Source organism: Bombina bombina, chromosome 10 (assembly GCF_027579735.1).
Source record: "Bombina bombina isolate aBomBom1 chromosome 10, aBomBom1.pri, whole genome shotgun sequence".
Taxonomy (NCBI): Eukaryota; Metazoa; Chordata; class Amphibia; order Anura; family Bombinatoridae; genus Bombina; species Bombina bombina.
In genome coordinates, this window is record NC_069508.1 from 18593326 (window position 1) to 18613582 (window position 20257).

At 36.6% G+C, this 20257-nt stretch overlaps 1 protein-coding gene across 3 annotated transcripts in view; it reads left to right on the forward strand.

Moving 5' to 3' along the window:
* KCNT2 (potassium sodium-activated channel subfamily T member 2) overlaps window positions 1-20257 on the forward strand; it is a 701340-nt gene that overhangs the window by 310554 nt on the left and 370529 nt on the right. For all 3 annotated transcript variants that reach the window (XM_053693834.1, XM_053693835.1, XM_053693836.1), the window contains exon 6: window positions 19610-19684. In XM_053693834.1, coding sequence (XP_053549809.1) covers window positions 19610-19684 — 75 coding nt within the window. The remainder of the gene's footprint in view (window positions 1-19609; window positions 19685-20257) is intronic.

Here is a 20257-nt window from a genome sequence, read left to right on the forward strand (position 1 = left end):
ACTTTGATCTATTAGAGAATTTGCTTATTGTACTGTTGCATATAACTGTGTATAACTCCTTTAATGCACTATTGCAGCTACCTGAGCACATCTGATGAGCCAATGACAAGAGAGATGTGTGTAAGCACCAATCACCCGCTAGCCCCTACCAGGACATTGTGTTCTAACAATGAACAAGAGGTTAAACACATAGTTGTATGCTAGCAAGTAGCAACTATGCATTAATAACATGCAAGATATTCTAATACAGCAGAACATTTTCTGTTGCAGTTTTATGTCCATTTGATAGATTGATAGAATTAAAGGGACATGAAACCCTAAAATGTTATTTTGTGACTCAGACAGAACATAACATTTTAATAAAGTTCCCATTTTACTTCTATTATCAAATCTATTTCGTTCCCATGATATTCTGTGTTGCAGAGATACCTAGGTAGCATCTGGTGCACTACATGACAGGAAATAGTGCTGCCCTCTAGTGTTCGTGCATATGGATAACATTCTTGCAAAGCTGCTGCCATATAGTGCGCCAAAAATGGGCCGGCCCCTTAGCATACATCCCTGCTTTTCAACTAAATATACCAAGAGAATGAAGATAATTAGATAATAAAAGTAAATTAGAAAGTTGTTTAAAATCACTGCTCTATCTGAATCATGAAATATTTTTTGGGGGGTTTCATGTCCCTTTAATGTCAACAAGAGATTTGCACTGAGCTTTTAATGCACTCTTGCTCCAACATGCAAAAAGGAAAGGGGCTGAACCTCGGTGACTGCAACTCACAAGCTCAGGGTCATACAGAGAGATAAATAAGGCACCCTATATCCTTCCTTTTTTAAAGGGACATTAAAAACACTAAATAAATGCTGATAAAATGGTGAAAAACAATATGTATATATATATATATATATATATATATATATATATACAGTCATTGGTGGTACAGCACTCTCAGTAAATCAAATGTAATGCTTCTGCCCGGGATGCACTTTAAAATAAATATACACAGTCCAGAATGAAAGGCACTCGCCGGGTCTTGAAGTGTAAACATTTTTTTTCTTTAATAGGGTGACGTTTTGGGGTTTCCCCGTCCTCAAACCAACGAACATACAGGGAATTTTTATCTGTTTCTTTTGTATATAAGTTGGTTTGCAGTTGTTCATTTTTCTGAAAGATCCTTAAGTCCAGGAAATTAACAGTCTCCTTGCTTGATGTCATTTTAAATTTCAATGATGGATGTGCCCTATTGAGATTTTCAAACCAGTGTGTGAGATCTTCTTCTTCTTTTCCCTGCCAGAGTAAAAACAAGTTGTCTATGTACCTTTTTAAATAATGTTATCCGTTTATCTGCAAAAAGTGGAGTGCCCACCGTCTCAAATTTGGCCATGAACAAGTTGACATAGGTGGGTACCACATTTGAGCCCATGACCGTACCTGCTATTTGCAGAAAAAATTCCTTTTCGAAACGAAAGTAATTCATTTCGAGACAGACCATGAGCAATTCCCTGATAGCATCCACCGGTGGACCAATGTACGGGTATCGTGCCAGTTGTCTGGTGACAGCCTCTACCCCTTCAGCATGGGGTATAACAGTATACAGGCTGGTCTCATCCAGTGTGACCAGCACTGTTTCACTTTGTATTTCAGATATCTGATTAAGAGTATTAATCATGGATCCAGAGTCCAACAGGAATGTATCCATGTTCTGCACCAAAGGTTGGAGTAAGTGATCCAGGAACATAGTATTTTTACGCACAACGGTTTTGCCGAGTAGCGTTCCAGTTGCCATAGCAACCGATGAAGGGGAGCGTTACCACGTGGTTACCTGGACTTCCGGTATTATGCTAGCGGTGCCGCGGGTGGGGATGTCGGGTCTATTTAAGCTTGGTAAGGCTTGTTGTCTGTATGTTCGTTGGTTTGAGGACGGGGAAACCATGAAACGTCACCCTATTAAAGAAAAGATTTTTCTACACTTCAAGACTCGGTGAGTACCTTTCATTCTGGACTGTGTATATATATATATATATATATATATATATATTTGTGTGTGTGTGTTTTAATTATATTAGTTTAAACATACAATATCTCTAAACCAGTGGATAGCACCATCTTGTAACCAAGCCCGGTTTGCTTCTCTGCTGAGGACAGTTAGGAACAGTCCTAAATGGGTCACTTACATATGCAAATAATGACTGTGTGCAATATAGCAATGTCAGGACTGGAGGCTGCACTTCTAACAGGAATTGGAAAGACTGCAATTTTCAGAATGAACTCACAGGACAAAAGGGACAAAATTAATAACTATTTTTATCAGAAAGTTTTATTTTATTCTGTATAATTTAACAATTTATATTACAATCTCGAGTTGTATAATATCATTTTTAGAGCTACTTAAAGTTATTTGGGAGCTTTGTTGTGTGATATTAAATGTGACTTTCAAAATAGAATTAAAATATTAACCAACTATAAAGATATTTCTGAAACTGGCTGTGTATCTGGCTATCTTTGTAGTTGGTTTTATGTAGTTTGTTTAAGATTCAAATCTCTACAAATATCTCCATATAACAACCTGACCATGTTTTTAATGATGAGGCTGAAACATTTTCTCGCACTAAAGACAGAGCGAGCTTTTAAATATTCTGCTCAGGCCTTGGTGAAAACATCAAATACGTCCCAGAATCTTCTAATTCAGGCTGTTTGCCGACACAAGATCCATTAAACATAACACAAAATGCAGAATGGTACAGTAGCGACTTACATCTGTCATCCTATGTGTGCGGCTGTACTTAAATGACAAAATGCAGAGATTAAAATCTATATAATTCAGTTAGTAAATGTAGCCACCAATCAGCAAGTGCTACCCAGGTGCTGAACAAAAAAATGGGCCGACTCCTAAGCTTACATTCCTGTTTTTTCAAATAAAGGTACTAAGAGAATGAAGAAAAAATGATAATAGGAGTATATAAGAATGTTGCTTAAAATTGCTGCTCTATCTAAATCATGAAAGAAAAAAATTGGGTGTTACCTATTACGCCTTCTCTGGTCTGAAAAATACATCGTCAATTTGACGCAAGCATTAGACGTTCTTTACAGTGATGTGAGATTATTTAGTAGCTCTGATCATAATCATAATGAGATCATTTACAATTACATATATTTTATATCGTAAAATCTACCCCTGAATACTGTAATATACAATTATCTCCTGCTCATACTGTAATATACAATTAGCTCCTGCTCATACTGTAATATACAATTAGCTCCTGAATACTGTAATATACAATTAGCTCCTGCTCATACTGTAATATACAATTAGCTCCTGTTCCTACTGTAATATACAATTATCTCCTGAATACTGTAATATACAATTATCTCCTGCTCATACTGTAATATACAATTAGCTCCTGCTCATACTGTAATATACAATTAGCTCCTGAATACTGTAATATACAATTAGCTCCTGCTCATACTGTAATATACAATTAGCTCCTGTTCCTACTGTAATATACAATTATCTCCTGAATACTGTAATATACAATTAGCTCCTGCATACTGTAATATACAATTAGCTCCTGAATACTGTAATATACAATTAGCTCCTGCATACTGTAATATACAATTAGCTCCTGCTCATACTGTAATATACAATTAGCTCCTGCTCATACTGTAATATACAATTAGCTCCTGCATACTGTAATATACAATTAGCTCCTGAATACTGTAATATACAATTAGCTCCTGCTCATACTGTAATATACAATTAGCTCCTGCTCATACTGTAATATACAATTAGCTCCTGAATACTGTAATATACAATTAGCTCCTGCTCATACTGTAATATACAATTAGCTCCTGCTCATACTGTAATATACAATTAGCTCCTGTTCCTACTGTAATATACAATTATCTCCTGAATACTGTAATATACAATTATCTCCTGCTCATACTGTAATATACAATTAGCTCCTGCTCATACTGTAATATACAATTAGCTCCTGAATACTGTAATATACAATTATCTCCTGCTCATACTGTAATATACAATTAGCTCCTGAATACTGTAATATACAAGTAGCTCCTGCATACTGTAATATACAATTAGCTCCTGCTCATACTGTAATATACAATTAGCTCCTGAATACTGTAATATACAAGTAGCTCCTGCATACTGTAATATACAATTAGCTCCTGCTCATACTGTAATATACAATTAGCTCCTGAATACTGTAATATACAATTAGCTCCTGCATACTGTAATATACAATTAGCTCCTGCTCATACTGTAATATACAATTAGCTCCTGCATACTGTAATATACAATTAGCTCCTGCTCATACTGTAATATACAATTAGCTCCTGCATACTGTAATATACAATTAGCTCCTGCATACTGTAATATACAATTAGCTCCTGCTTATACTGTAATATACAATTAGCTCCTGAATACTGTAATATACAATTAGCTCCTGCATACTGTAATATACAATTAGCTCCTGCTCATACTGTAATATACAATTAGCTCCTGCTCATACTGTAATATAGAATTAGCTCCTGCATACTGTAATATACAATTAGCTCCTGCTCATACTGTAATATACAATTAGCTCCTGCATACTGTAATATAAAATTAGCTCCTGCATACTGTAATATACAATTAGCTCCTGCACATACTGTAATATACAATTAGCTCCTGCTCATACTGTAATATACAATTAGCTCCTGCATACTGTAATATACAATTAGCTTCTGAATACTGTAATATACAATTAGCTCCTGCTCATACTGTAATATACAATTAGCTCCTGAATACTGTAATATACAATTAGCTCCTGCTCATACTGTAATATACAATTAGCTCCTGCTCATACTGTAATATACAATTAGCTCCTGAATACTGTAATATACAATTAGCTCCTGCATACTGTAATATACAATTAGCTCCTGAATACTGTAATATACAATTAGCTCCTGCATACTGTAATATACAATTAGCTCCTGAATACTGTAATATACAATTAGCTCCTGCATACTGTAATATACAATTAGCTCCTGAATACTGTAATATACAATTAGCTCCTGCACATACTGTAATATACAATTAGCTCCTGAATACTGTAATATACAATTAGCTCCTGCTCATACTGTAATATACAATTAGCTCCTGCTCATACTGTAATATACAATTAGCTCCTGCTTATACTGTAATATACAATTAGCTCCTGCATACTGTAATATACAATTAGCTCCTGAATACTGTAATATACAATTAGCTCCTGCTCATACTGTAATATAAAATTAGCTCCTGCTCATACTGTAATATACAATTAGCTCCTGCTCATACTGTAATATACAATTAGCTCCTGAATACTGTAATATACAATTAGCTCCTGCTCATACTGTAATATACAATTAGCTCCTGCTCATACTGTAATATACAATTAGCTCCTGCTCATACTGTAATATACAATTAGCTCCTGAATACTGTAATATACAATTAGCTCCTGCTTATACTGTAATATACAATTAGCTCCTGCATACTGTAATATACAATTAGCTCCTGAATACTGTAATATACAATTAGCTCCTGCTCATACTGTAATATACAATTAGCTCCTGAATACTGTAATATACAATTAGCTCCTGCTCATACTGTAATATACAATTAGCTCCTGCTCATACTGTAACATACAATTAGCTCCTGCATACTGTAATATACAATTAGCTCCTGCTTATACTGTAATATACAATTAGCTCCTGCTCATACTGTAATATACAATTAGCTCCTGGATACTGTAATATACAATTAGCTCCTGCTCATACTGTAATATACAATTAGCTCCTGCTCATACTGTAACATACAATTAGCTCCTGCATACTGTAATATACAATTAGCTCCTGCTTATACTGTAATATACAATTAGCTCCTGCTCATACTGTAATATACAATTAGCTCCTGGATACTGTAATATACAATTATCTCCTGCTCATACTGTAATATACAATTAGCTCCTGCATACTGTAATATACAATTAGCTCCTGCTCATACTGTAATATACAATTAGCTCCTGCTCATACTGTAATATACAATTAGCTCCTGAATACTGTAATATACAATTAGCTCCTGCATACTGTAATATACAATTAGCTCCTGAATACTGTAATGTACAATTAGCTGCTGCTCATACTGTAATATACAATTATCTCCTGCTCATACTGTAATATACAAATAGCTGCTGCTCATACTGTAATATACAATTATCTCCTGCTCATACTGTAATATACAATTAGCTCCTGCTCATACTGTAATATACAATTAGCTCCTGCTCATACTGTAATATACAATTAGCTCTGAATACTGTAATATACAATTAGCTCCTGCATACTGTAATATACAATTATCTCCTGCTCATACTGTAATATACAATTAGCTCTGAATACTGTAATATACAATTAGCTCCTGCATACTGTAATATACAATTATCTCCTGCTCATACTGTAATATACAATTAGCTCCTGCTCATACTGTAATATACAATTAGCTCTGAATACTGTAATATACAATTAGCTCCTGCTCATACTGTAATATACAATTAGCTCCTGCATACTGTAATATACAATTAGCTCCTGCTCATACTGTAATATACAATTAGCTCCTGCTCATACTGTAATATACATTTAGCTCCTGAATACTGTAATATACAATTAGCTCCTGCTCATACTGTAATATACAATTAGCTCCTGCATACTGTAATATACAATTATCTCCTGCTCATACTGTAATATACAATTAGCTCCTGCATACTGTAATATACAATTAGCTCCTGCTCATACTGTAATATACAATTAGCTCCTGAATACTGTAATATACAATTAGCTCCTGCTCATACTGTAATTTACAATTAGCTCCTGCTCATACTGTAATATACAATTAGCTCCTGTTCATACTGTAATATACAATTAGCTCCTGCTCATACTGTAATATACAATTAGCTCCTGAATACTGTAATATACAATTAGCTCCTGCTCATACTGTAATATACAATTAGCTCCTGAATACTGTAATATACAATTAGCTCCTGCTCATACTGTAATATAGAATTAGCTCCTGCATACTGTAATATACAATTAGCTCCTGCTCATACTGTAATATACAATTAGCTCCTGAATACTGTAATATACAATTAGCTCCTGCACATACTGTAATATACAATTAGCTCCTGCTCATACTGTAATATACAATTAGCTCCTGAATACTGTAATATACAATTAGCTCCTGCTCATACTGTAATATAAAATTAGCTCCTGCTCATACTGTAAAGGAAACTGTGTATAGGCAAATCTATAGCATATACATAACAGCCAATCAAATTAAGGAGCAGAGCTTGTCCATTATATCCTTGTGGGCTAATTGGACACACAGCAACCAATTTACCTGCAGGCTGTGCACATGCCCACTATATTCTCATGCAGACTGTGCACATGCCCGCTTTGTGCAGACTATGCACAAGCCTACTATGTTCTCATGCAGACTGTGCACATGCCTTAAATGTCTCATGCAGACTGTGCATATGCCAGCTATGTCTCATGCAGACTGTGCACATGCCTGCTATGTCTCATACAGACTGGGTTTATGTACAGCAGCCAATCTTATTCAGGCTGGAAACAAAATATAAGAAATCAAAGCCTATTTTCTACTAGCCGTCACCTTTGAGTTTTCGGGGAGCTACAACGCGCCCCAGTACTTCTCTAATTAAACCCCATAAATGGTGAATCCGCTTTACATCTTTGAGAGACGCATTTTGTGACTTTGATCTGTGCATAACGAGTGCACAGCAAAGCTTTCCCATCTGCAGAAACTGTCACATTAGGGAGACCCAGCCAACCCTGGAACAATAAAGGAGCAAAATGCTTAAAAATATTTATCTAAATTGTTTGTAATTAAGAATCAGTTTCCTTTGTACCTGCTGCTCCGCTGCTTCCAGCAATTAACACTTAGATGAAAATATTACTGCTCCAATTAACCAGTGTGAGTAAATATGAATTAAATCTCTCTTGAGCTTTGTAGATTACAAGAAAGTGTTCTTCCTTCCAGGCACTCAGACTAAGTTTGTTTATAAATGTGTGATAATCATTAGATGCTGTTATGTCATAATGAGATATGCAGATACATTTGTAGCTTGTCTGTCTGTCTGTTATATAAGTGGTGTCTGTCTCTCTTTTTGTAATGTTACCATTAAAGGGTTAATATGGTTAAAAATGAAATTTAAGCTCAAGCGATCCTGCAACTCTATGGCATGTTCATATTGTCATTAAAGGGACAGTCTACACAAAAATTGTTAGATTCATATACTTTATAACATTTAAACCTCTACATTTCAGCTGTTTTAAAGGTTCTATTGACAGCCTCTCTTAACCGCATGCTTTTGTATTTGCTTTTCACAACAGTAGACTGATAGTTCATGTGGGCCATATAGATAATATTGTGCTCACTCCTGTAGAGTTATTTATGAGTCCGCACTGATTGGCTAAAGTGCAAGTCTGCCAAAATAACTGAAATAAGGGGGCAGTCTGCAGAGGCTTAGATACAAGGTAATCACAGAGGTAAAAAGTATATTAATATAACTGTGTTGGTTATGCAAAACTGGAGAATGGGTAATAAAGGGATTATCTATATTTTAAAACAATACAAATTCTATTGTAGACTGTCCCTTTAATTAATTATCACCCACTGTAAAATGTTTATTTTTGCATTGAATTCTTAAGGTCCCTCAGCAGTTTACATTGCCCTGTTTTTCTCGCTTTTGCCCATCCTAAAAATCTTCTGCAGTTTAGTATTTGCAGCTCCTGCTGAAATCAGTGGCAAGCAGTAAATAATCATTTGAACTGCATTCCACTGTAGAAGTCACCATTTTACTCCTGATGAACATTCAGCAAAGCTTTTACACAACTAGACGTCACAGCACATGGGAGCAGGCAAAATATGTGCTTTTTAAATATTGTTTAAAGAGACATGGAATTATTTTTTTCTGTGCTACAAACATATGATTTGTTTTATCGCAGATTTCTTTATTTTAAAACAAAAAAAAAATACGGCTAGATTACGAGTCTTGCGTTATCAGTAAAAAAGGAGCGTTAAGCCTTATAGCGCTGCTTTTTTACTACCGCTGGTATTACGAGTCTTGCAGATTTAGGGGCACCGCACACTTTTATGGCCTTACCGCAAATCAACTTATGCAATTTGCGTATAGTCTATTTTAAATGGGACTTCCATAGCCCCGGTATTATGAGCTTGTCCTGGGAGGCCAAAAAGTGAGCAGTACACCCTATCCCGTCAAGATTCGTACCGCATTTTAGTCAGTAGTTATGAGTTTTACACTACAAAGCCGTAGCATATAACTAAAGTGCTAAAAAGTACACTAACACCCATAAACTACCTATTAACCCCTAAACCGAGGCCCTCCCGCATTGCAAACACTAAAATAAAATTATTAACCCCTAATCTGCCACTCCCAACATCGCCGCCACTATAATAAACATATTAACCCCCAAACCGCCGCACTCCCGCCTCACAAACATTAGTTAAATATTATTAACCCCTAATCTGCCGTCCCTAACATCGCCACCACCTACCTACATTTAGTAACCCCTAATCTGCCGCCCCCAACGTCGCCACCACTATCCACCACTATATTAAATTTATTAACCCCTAAATCTAAGTCTATCCCTAACACCCCCTAACTCAAATATAATTAAAATAATTCTAAATAAAACTTACTATCATTAACTAAAGAATTCCTATTTAAAACTAAATACTTACCTATAAAATAAACCCTAAGATAGCTACAATATAACTAATAGTTACATTGTATCTAACTTAGGGTTTATTTTTATTTTACAGGCAAGTTTGTATTTATTTTAATTAGGTAGAATAGTTATTAAATAGTTATTAACTATTTAGTAACTACCTAGCTAAAATACATACAAATTGACCTGTAAAATAAAACCTAACCTAAGTTACACAAACACCTAACACTACACTACAATTAAATATAATTACCTAAATTCAATACAATTAGCTAAATTACAAAAAACAAACAAACACCAAATTACAGAAAATAAAAAACAAATTAAAAGATCTTTAAACTAATTACACCTAATCTAATAGCAAAATAAAAAAAGCCCACCCAAAATAATAAAAACCCCTAGCCTAAACTAAACTACCAATAGCCCTTAAAAGGGCCTTTTGCGGGGCATTGCCCCAAAGAAATCAGCTCTTTTACTTGTTAAAAAAATTACAAACAACCCCCCAACAGTAAAACCCACCACCCACACAACCAACCCCCCAAATAAAACCCTAACTAAAAAAACCTAAGCTCCCCATTGCCCTGAAAAGGGCATTTGGATGGGCATTGCCCTTAAAAGGGCATTTAGCTCTATTGCAGCCCAAACCCCTAATCTAAAAATAAAACCCACCCAATACACCCTTAAAAAATCCTAACACTAACCCCGAAGATCCACTTACAGTTTTAAAGAGCCGACATCCATCCTCAACGAAGCCGGGAGAAGTCTTCATCCAAGCGGCAAGATGTCCTCAACGAAGCCGGCAGAAGTGGTCCTCCAGACGGACAGAAGTCTTCGCCCAGATGGCATCTTCTATCTTCATCCTTCCGACGAGGAGCGGCTCCATCTTCAAGACATCCGTCGCGGAGCATCCTCTTCAATCAACTGCTTCTTCTGGAATGAAGGTTCATTTAAATGATGTCATCCAAGATGGCGTCCCTTAGATTCCGATAGAATTCTATCAGCCAATCGGAATTAAGGTTGAAAAAATCCTATCCAATGCAATCAGCCAATAGAATTAACTTTCAATCCTATTGGCTGATGCAATCAGCCAATAGGATTGAGCTCGCATTCTATTGGCTGTTCCAATCAGACAATAGGATTGAAGTTCAATCCCATTGGCTGATTGCATCAGCCAATAGGATTTTTTCAACCTTAATTCCGATTGGCTGATTGAATTCTTTTTGTAAGTTAGCTAATTGTATTGAATTTAGGTAATTGTATTTAATTTAGGTAATTTATTTAATTGTAGTGTTAGGTGTTAGTGTAACTTAGGTTATGTTTTATTTTACAGGTCAATTTGTATTTATTTTAGCTAGGTAGTTATTAAATAGTTAATAACTATTTAATAACTATTCTACCTAGTTAAAATAAATACAAAGTTGCCTGTAAAATAAAAATAAATCCTAAGCTAGATACAATGTAACTATGAGTTATATTGTAGCTAGCTTAGGGTTTATTTTACAGGTATTTAGTTTTAAATAGGAATTATCTAGTTATTAATAGTAGGTTTTATTTAGATTCATTTTAATTATTTTTAAGTTAGGGGGTGTTAGGGTTAAACTTAGGTTTAGGGGTTAATAAATTTAATATAGTGGGGGCGACGTTAGGGACGGCAGATTAGGGGTTAATAAATGTAGGTAGGTGGCAGCGACCTAAGGTATGGCAAATTAGGGGTTAATAATATTTGACTAGTGTTTGCGATGAGGGAGTGTGGCGGTTTAGGGGTTAATATGTTTAATATATTGGCGCCAATGTCAGGAGCAGCAGATTAGAGGTTAATAAATATAATGCAGGTGTCGGTGATGTTGGGGGTGGCAGATTAGAGGTTAATAAGTGTACGATTAGGGGTGTTTAGACTCGGGGTTCATGTTAGGGTGTTAGGTGTAAACATAAGATTTGTTTCCCCATAGGAATCAATGGGGCTGCGTTACTGAGCTTTACGCTGCTTTTTTGCAGGTGTTAGACTTTTTCTCAGCCGGCTCTCCCCATTGATGTCTTTGGGGAAATCGTGCACAAGCATGTGCAACCAGCTCACCGCTGACTTAAGCAGCGCTGGTATTGGTGTGCGGTATGGAGCTCAATTTTGCTCTACGCTCACGTCTTGCCTTTTAACGCCGGGTTTGTAAAAACCTGTAATACCAGCGCTGTAGGAAAGTGAGAAGTGACAATAACGTGCAAGTTAGCACCGCACCCCTCATACCGCAAAACTCGTAATCTAGCCGATAGTTTATTTCATGTAATTGGCAAGAATCCATGAGCTAGTGACGTATGGGATATACATTCCTACCAGGAGGGGAAAAGTTTGCCAAACATCAAAATACCTACAAATACACCCCTCACCACACCCACAATTCAGTTTTACAAACTTTGCCTCCCTATGGAGGTGGTAAAGTAAGTTTGTGCTTGATTTTCTTCTGTGATATGCGCTTCTCAGCATTTTGAAGCCCGATTCCTCTCAGAGTACAGTGTTTGTCATAGGGATCTGAAGAGAGTATCGCCTATTGATTTTATGGTTTTCCTCACGAGAAATCTTTTCAACGGTTCTCTGTTATCGGTCGTAGAGATTCATCTCCTACCTCCCTTTTCAGATTGACGATATACTCTCATATTCCATTACCTCTACTGATACTGTTTCAGTACTGGTTTGGCTATCTGCTATATGTAGATAGGTGACTTTCAGTAAGTATGTTTTCATTACTTAAGACACTCTCAGCTATGGTTTGGCACTTTATGTATTAATATAAAGTTTGAAATATATGTATTGTACTTATATTTGCCATGAGTTAGGTTTATGTATATTTCCTTTTGCCGACTATCAGTTTCAAAATTGGGAAACATATTTAGGAAGTTATATTTTCTTACCTGGGGTATAGTCTTTTCTTCAATTTGACTGATTTTTCATTATTTTTTGCGGGCAAAATTAGGCTTGCGAGGTTGCAAAATGCTGATATTTATTCCGTCATTCTTGGCGCGAGAATTTTTTGGGCACGAAGGTATGTTCGGTGAGGCAAATTTGTAATTTCCAGCATCTTAGTTGATGCCAGGTTTCCTTGCACAAGGTTGCGTCTGCCATGACGCGATTTGCGTCATTTCTGGATGTTGTTAGCGCCAAAAAAATCATTTTGCATTGTGCGTCATACTTGGTGCCAAATAATTTAATTATTTAAACCCCACTTCCTTATTGCCTCTTGCCTTTTTATGCTCAGAGGGCTATGCTGTTTGCATTTTTTTCCTATTCCTGAAACTGCCATATAAGGAAATTGATAATTTTGCTTTATATGTTGTTTTTTATATACATTTGTAAGATGTCTCAAACTGATCCTGTCTCAGAAACCAGTGTTGTAACCCTGCTGTCTGATAACAGTTCTATGAAAGCTAAGTGTATCTGTTGTAAGTTAGTGGAGATTATATCTCCAGCTGTAGTATGTAACAGTTGTCATGATAAGCTTTTACATGCAGAGAATGTATCCATCAGTACTAGTACAATGCCTGTTGTTCCTTAAACATCTAATGTACATGATATCCCTGTGAATATAAAAGATTTTATTGCTAATGCGATTCAGAAGGCTTTGTCTGCTATTCCGCCTTCTAATAAACCTAAAAGGTCTTTTAAAACTTCTCATAAATTTGATGAAATTTCAAATGACCGACAACATACTGAATTATCCTCCTCTGATAAGGATCTATCTGGTTCAGAAGATCCTACCTCAGATATTGACACTGACAAATCTACTTATCTCTTTAAGATGGAGTATATTCATTCCTTGTTAAAAGAGGTGTTGATTACTTTAGAAATTGAAAAAATTAGTCCTCTTGATACTAAAACTAGTAAATGTTTAAATTCTGTTTATAAACCTCCTGTGGTTACTCCAGAGGTTTTTCCAGTTCCTGATGCTATTTCTGATATGTTTTCAAAGGAATGGAATAGGCCTGGTACTTCTTTTATTCCTTCTTCTGTGTTTAAAAAGTTGTATCCTTTGCCAGCAGTTAGATTGGAGTTTTGGGAAAAAAATCCCCAAAGTTGATGGGGCTATTTCTACTCTTGCCAAATGTATTACTATTCCTATGGAAGATAGTACTTCTTTTAAGGACCCTTTAGATAGGAAACTTGAATCTTATCTAAGGAAAGCTTATTTATTTTCTGGCTACATTCTTAGGCCTGCTATATCCATGGCGGATGTTGCAGCTGCATCAACTTTTTGGTTGGAAAGCTTAGCGCAACAGGAAACAGATTCTGATTTGTCTAGCATTATTCGCTTGCTTCAACATGCTAATTAATTTTTCTGTGATGCTATTTTTGATATCATCAATATTGATGTTAAATCTATGTCTTTAGCAATTTTAGCTAGAAGAGCTTTGTGGCTCAAATATTGGAATGCTGACATGGTATCTACGTTTAGATTACTATCTCTTTCTTTCCAAGCTAACAATTTATTTGGTTCTCAGATGGATTCAATTATTTCAACTGTCACTGGGGGGAAGGGAGTATTTTTACCTTAGGATAAAAGATCTAAGGGTAAATATAAAATTTCAAATTGTTTTCGTTCTTTTAAACAGAATAAGGAACAGAAAGCCAATCCTTCCCACTAAGAATCTGGTTTCAATTGGAAACCTTCTTCAAGTTGGAATAAATCCAAGCCTTTTAAGAAACCAAAGCCAGCCCCCAAGTCCGCATGAAGGTGCGGCCCTCATTCCAGCTCAGCTAGTGGGGGGCATATTAAATTTTTTCTAAAACATTTGGGCAGATTCTGTCCAAAATCAATGGATTCAGAGTATTGTCTCTCAAGGTTATCGAATAGGTTTTAGAGTAAGACCTCCTGTGAGAAGACTTTTTTCTCTCACATGTTCCAACAAATCCAGTGAAGGCTCAAGCTTTTCTGAAGTGTGTTTCAGATCTACAGCTTTCAAGGGTAATCATACCAGTTAGTTTTCAGGAACCGGGTTTGGGGTTTTATTCAAATCTATTCATTGTCCCAAAGAAAGAAAATTCATTCAGGCCAGTTCTGGATCTGAACATTTTGAATTGTTTTATAAGAGTGCCAACTTTCAAAATGGTGACTATAAGGACTATTCTGCCCTTTGTTCAACAAGGTCATTATATGTCCATGATAGACTTACAGGATGCATATCTTCAAATTCCGATTAATCCAGACCATTATCGGTTTCTGAGAGTCTCTTTTCTAGACAAGCATTCCAAATTTGTCGCTCTTCCATTTGGCCTAGCGACAGCTCCAATACATTTTTCAAAGGTTCTCTGTGCCCTACTCTCTGTAATCAGAGAACAGGATATTGCAGTGTTTCCTTATTTGGACAATATCTTGGTACTAGCTCAGTCTGTACATTCTGCCGAATCTCACACAAATTAACTAGTGTTGTTTCTTCAAAGACATGGTTGGAGGATTAATTTACCAAAAAGTTCCTTGATTCCTCAGACAAGGGTCACCTTTTTAGGTTTCCAGATAGATTTAGTGTCCATGACTCTGTCTCTAACAGACAAGAGACGATTAAAATTGGTTTCAGCTTGTTAAAACCTTCAGTCTCAATCATTCCCTTCAGTGGCTATGTGCATGGAAGTTTTAGGTCTCATGACTGCAGCATTGGACGCGATCCCCTTTGCTCGTTTTCATATGAGACCTCTTCAGCTTTGTATACTGAATCAATGGTGCAGGGATTATACAAGGATATCACAATTAATATCCTTAAATCCCAATGTTCGACTCTCTCTGACTTGGTGTTTAGATCACCATTGTATAGTTCAAGGGGCCTCTTTTGTTCGTCCAACCTGGACTGTAATCACAACAGGTGCAAGTCTTTCAGGTTGGGGAGCTGCCTGGGGATCTCTGACAGCACAAGGGGTTTGGAAATCTCAAGAGGCGATGTTACCAATCAATATTTTAGAACTCTGTGCTATTTTCAGGGCTCTTAAGGTTTGGCCTCTGTTGAAAAGAGAACCATTCATTTGTTTTCAGACTGAAAATATCCCAACTGTGGCATATGTCAATCATCAGGGTGGGACTCACAGTCCCCGAGCTATGAAAGAAGTATCTTGGATACTTTCTTGGGTAGAATCCAGCTCTTGTCTAATTTCTGTGGGACATATCCCAGGTGTAGACAATTGGGAAGCGGATTATCTCAGCCGTCAGACTTTACATCCGGGGGAGTGGTCTCTCCATCCAGATGTGTTTTTTTCAGATTGTTTAGATGTGGGGTCTTCCAGAAATAGATCTGATGGCTTCTCATCTAAACAAGAAACTTCCCAGGTACTTGCCCAGGTCCAGGGATCCTCAGGTGAAGTCGGTGGATGCGTTAGCAGTTCCATGGTTTTACCAACCTGCTAATATCTTCCCGCCTCTAGTTCTTCTTCTAAGAGTGATCTCCAAGATCATCATGGAACAATTGTTTGTGTTTCTGGTAGCACCAGCATGGCCTCACAGGTTCTAGTATGCGGATCTTGTCCGGATGTCCAGTTGCCAAACTTGGCCACTTCCTTTAAGACCAGACCTTCTGTCTCAAGGGCCATTTTTCCATCAGGATCTCAAATCGCTAAATTTTAAGGTATGGAAATTGAACGCTTAGTGCTTAGTCATAGAGGTTTCTCTGACTCAGTGATTGATACTATGTTACAGGCTTGTAAATCTGTTTCTAGGAAGATTTATTATCGAGTTTGGAAGACTTATATTTCATGGTGTTCTTCTCATAAATTCTCCTGGCATTCTTTTAGATTTCCTAGAATTTTAAAGTTTCTTCAGGATGGTTTGGATAAAGGTTTGTCTGCAAGCTCCTTAAAGGGACAAATCTCTGCTCTTTCTGTTTTATTTCACAGAAAGATTGCTAAGCTTCCTGACATTTACTGTTTTGTGCAGGCTTTAGTCCATGTCAAGACTGTTTATTAAATCAATCTCTCCTCCTTGGAGTCTTAATTTGGTTTTGAAGGCTTTACAGGCTCCTCCTTTTGAGCCTATGCATTCTTTGGATATTAAACTACTTTCTTGGAAAGTGTTGTTCCTTTTGGCAATCTCTTCTGCTAGAAGAGTTTCCGAATGATCTGCTCTTTCTTGTGAGTCTCCTTTTCTGATTTTCCATCAGGATAAGGCAGTTTTGCGTACTTCATTTACATTTTTACCTAAAGTTGTGAATTCTAAATACATTATTAGGGAAATTGTTGTTCCCTCTTTGTGTCCTAATCCTAAGAATTCTTTGGAGAGATCCTTACATTCTCTGGATGTTGTAAGAGCTTTAAAATATTATGTTGAAGCTACTAAAAATTTCAGGAAGACTTCTAGTCTTTTTGTTGTTTTTTCTGGTCCTAGGAAAGGTCAGAAAGCTTCTGCCATTTCCTTGGCATCCTGGTTAAAGCTTTTGATTCATAAGGCTTATTTGAAGTCGGGTCAGGAACCGCCTCAGAGAATCACAGCTCATTCTACTAGATCAGTTTCCACTTTGTGGGCTTTTAAGAATGAATCTTCAGTTGCTCAGATTTGCAAAGCAGCAACTTGGTCTTCTTTGCATACATTTACTAAATTCTACCATTTTGATGTATTTGCCTCTTCGGTAGCAATTTTGTGTAGAAAAGTTCTTCAGGCAGCTTTTTCAGTTTGATTCCTCTGCTATGTTTTAAGTTTTTTCTTTTCAATTATGAGAAAAACTTATTTTTGTTGGATGTGGATTTAAGTTTTCCAGCGGAAAATTGCTGTTTTTATTTTTATCCCTCCCTCTCTAGTGATTCTTCTGTATAGTACCACCTCTTCGGTATTACTATCCCATACGTCACTAGCTCATGGACTCTTGCCAATTACATGAAAGAAAACATAATTTATGTAAGAACTTACCTGATAAATTAATTTCTTTCATATTGGCAAGAATCCATGAGACCCACCCTTTTTATGGTGGTTATGTTTTTTTTGTATAAAGCACAATTATTTTTCCAGTTGCTTTTTTTATGCTTTTTACTCCTTTTACTATCACCCCACTACTTGTCTATTCGTTAAACTGAATTGTGGGTGTGGTTAGGGTGTATTTGTAGGCATTTTGAGGTTTGGGAAATGTTGCCCCTCCTGGTAGGATTATATATCCCATACATCACTAGCTCATGGACTCTTACCAATATGAAAGAAATTAATTTATCAGGTAAGTTCTTACATAAATTATGTTTTTCTTGTGCTAAATAAACCTGCTTATACCATTAAAGCTTGAAGGTATTTCACCAACGCAGTAGGAGTTGTCTTCATCAACCAAATAGAATTAATACTCCTCAAACAGACATTTTTAGTTAATTTTTAACTTTCCAGTATGCTTTTATCATCAAATTTGCTTTGTTCTTTTGGTATTCTTTGTTAAAAGCTAAACCTAGGTAGGCTCATATGCAAATTTCTAAGCCCTTGAAGGCCACCTCTTATCTCAGTGCATGTTGATAGTTTTCACAGTTAGACAGTGCTAGTTCTAGTGTGCCATATAGATAATATTTTGCTCACTCCATTGGAGTTATTTATGTGTCAGCACTGATTGGCTAAAATGCAAGTCTGCCAAAATAACTGAGCTAAGGGGCAGTCTGCAGAGGCTTAGATACAAGGTAATCACAGAGGTAAAAGTATATTAATATAACATTGCTGGTTATGCAAAACTGGGGAATGGGTAATAAAGGGATTATCTATCTTTTTTAAACAATAACAATTTTCAAGTAGACTTTCCGTTTAACTGTGACCCCTAGAGCTGATGGTCCCCCTACATGCTTCTCCTTGAGCAAAACCCCCTATACAACTGAAGGACCCAAAATCTACTCTCTTAAAAGCTGACACTGCCATACAATAAAACATACAATAAAACATTTACAACTGCACATATTATATATAATATTATAGCTCTTTGTCTATCTTAGCCTATTCAAGACAAGTAGAAGAGGACCCAATAAGTTTTATTTCTCTGTGCTGTTTGGGCTATGGGTTTTTAAGGGATTCATTTTTGGGGGTTTATGGGGTCATTCCTGGTTGGAGCAGCATGGCATTATTTAATGTGGCTGGGGAGGTCACAGTGAGGGTTAATAAGCTAGGTGAACTTTGTGAGTAGAACGTTAATTGGTTGAGCACTGCAGTAATTATTATTACACTAAAGGAGTCTGAGATTAGGAAACTGATAGGAATGGGGATTGGTGAGGTTAGTTTTAATAGCAGTGGGATGGTCCAGTGAGGTTACTTAAAGGACCTCTCAATGCAGTATAATTGCATAATTAACAAGTGAATAATAGGAAGACAATGATTTAACACCTACTCTGAATTTCAAATAAGCAGTAGATTTATTTCTGACAAATGTATTTTTCTCCCATTTTCCAGCCCCCTGTATCATGTGACAGACATCAGCCAATCACAGACTAGTATATGTATACCCTGTGAGCTTGTGCACATCCTCAGTAGAATCTTGTTCCCCAGAAAGTGTGAAAATAAAAAGACTGTGCAACATTTGATGGTAGTAAATTGGAAAGTGTCTTAAAACTGCTGCTCTAGCTGAATCATAAATGTTTATTTTTACTTGAGTGGCCCTTTAATGAGTTTGGGGAAGTCCTGCACAGTTAGGGTTAATACTGGTAAAAGTCCAGGTGGTATCATTTTGATTGCACTGACGGTTACTTGGTGCAAAGGATGGTCTGAGGAATTGAAAGACCACCTAATATACTTGTTGTTAGTTATCTGATCTCACAATCAGACCGTTATAAAGAATTTGTAACATTTCTTCTGTATCTTTTTAACCTACTTGTTACGTTTTTTCTTTTTAAAGGGAAACATTTGGGAACAGATTTTACGAATACCCTTTATTTTGGAAATGATCAACACTGTACCGTTTATAATCACAGTAAGTATTTCCCAAAGGATAAATTGTTTTAGTGCTAAATATAAACCCGGATCTGTGCTAATAGCTAGGAAAAGGTAATCTGCTGATATGCTGTACACAAGTTGTAAGTCACTGTGTCACAATAAAATTGTAGCACCAAAAGATCACAATCAAAAAGTTGCAAACCAGAAATTCACAAGAAAGGCTAAGGTGAGGCTTAGGGGCCGATTTAGCAATTGTCTGTCCATAAAGATCCGCTCAGTGGATCATGTCTGACAGACATCGCTGTATGCCGACAGCATATGCTGTCGACATTTAACATGTCACATTCTGGTGAACTGCTTGTGCAATGCTTGTGCAATACAGGGGGTGTCAATCAACCCAATTGTATACAATCGGGCGGGTTGATCTCTGCAGCCACCCCTACTCTAACCCAAACCCCCCTTAAATAAACCTAACACTACCCCCCTGAAGATCATCCTACCTTTAGCCGTCTTCAGCCAGCCAACCACCAATGGAACAGAAGAGGACATCCGAAGCAGCCGAAGACATCATCCAAGGGGCGCTGAAGAAGTCTTCCATCCGATTGAAGTC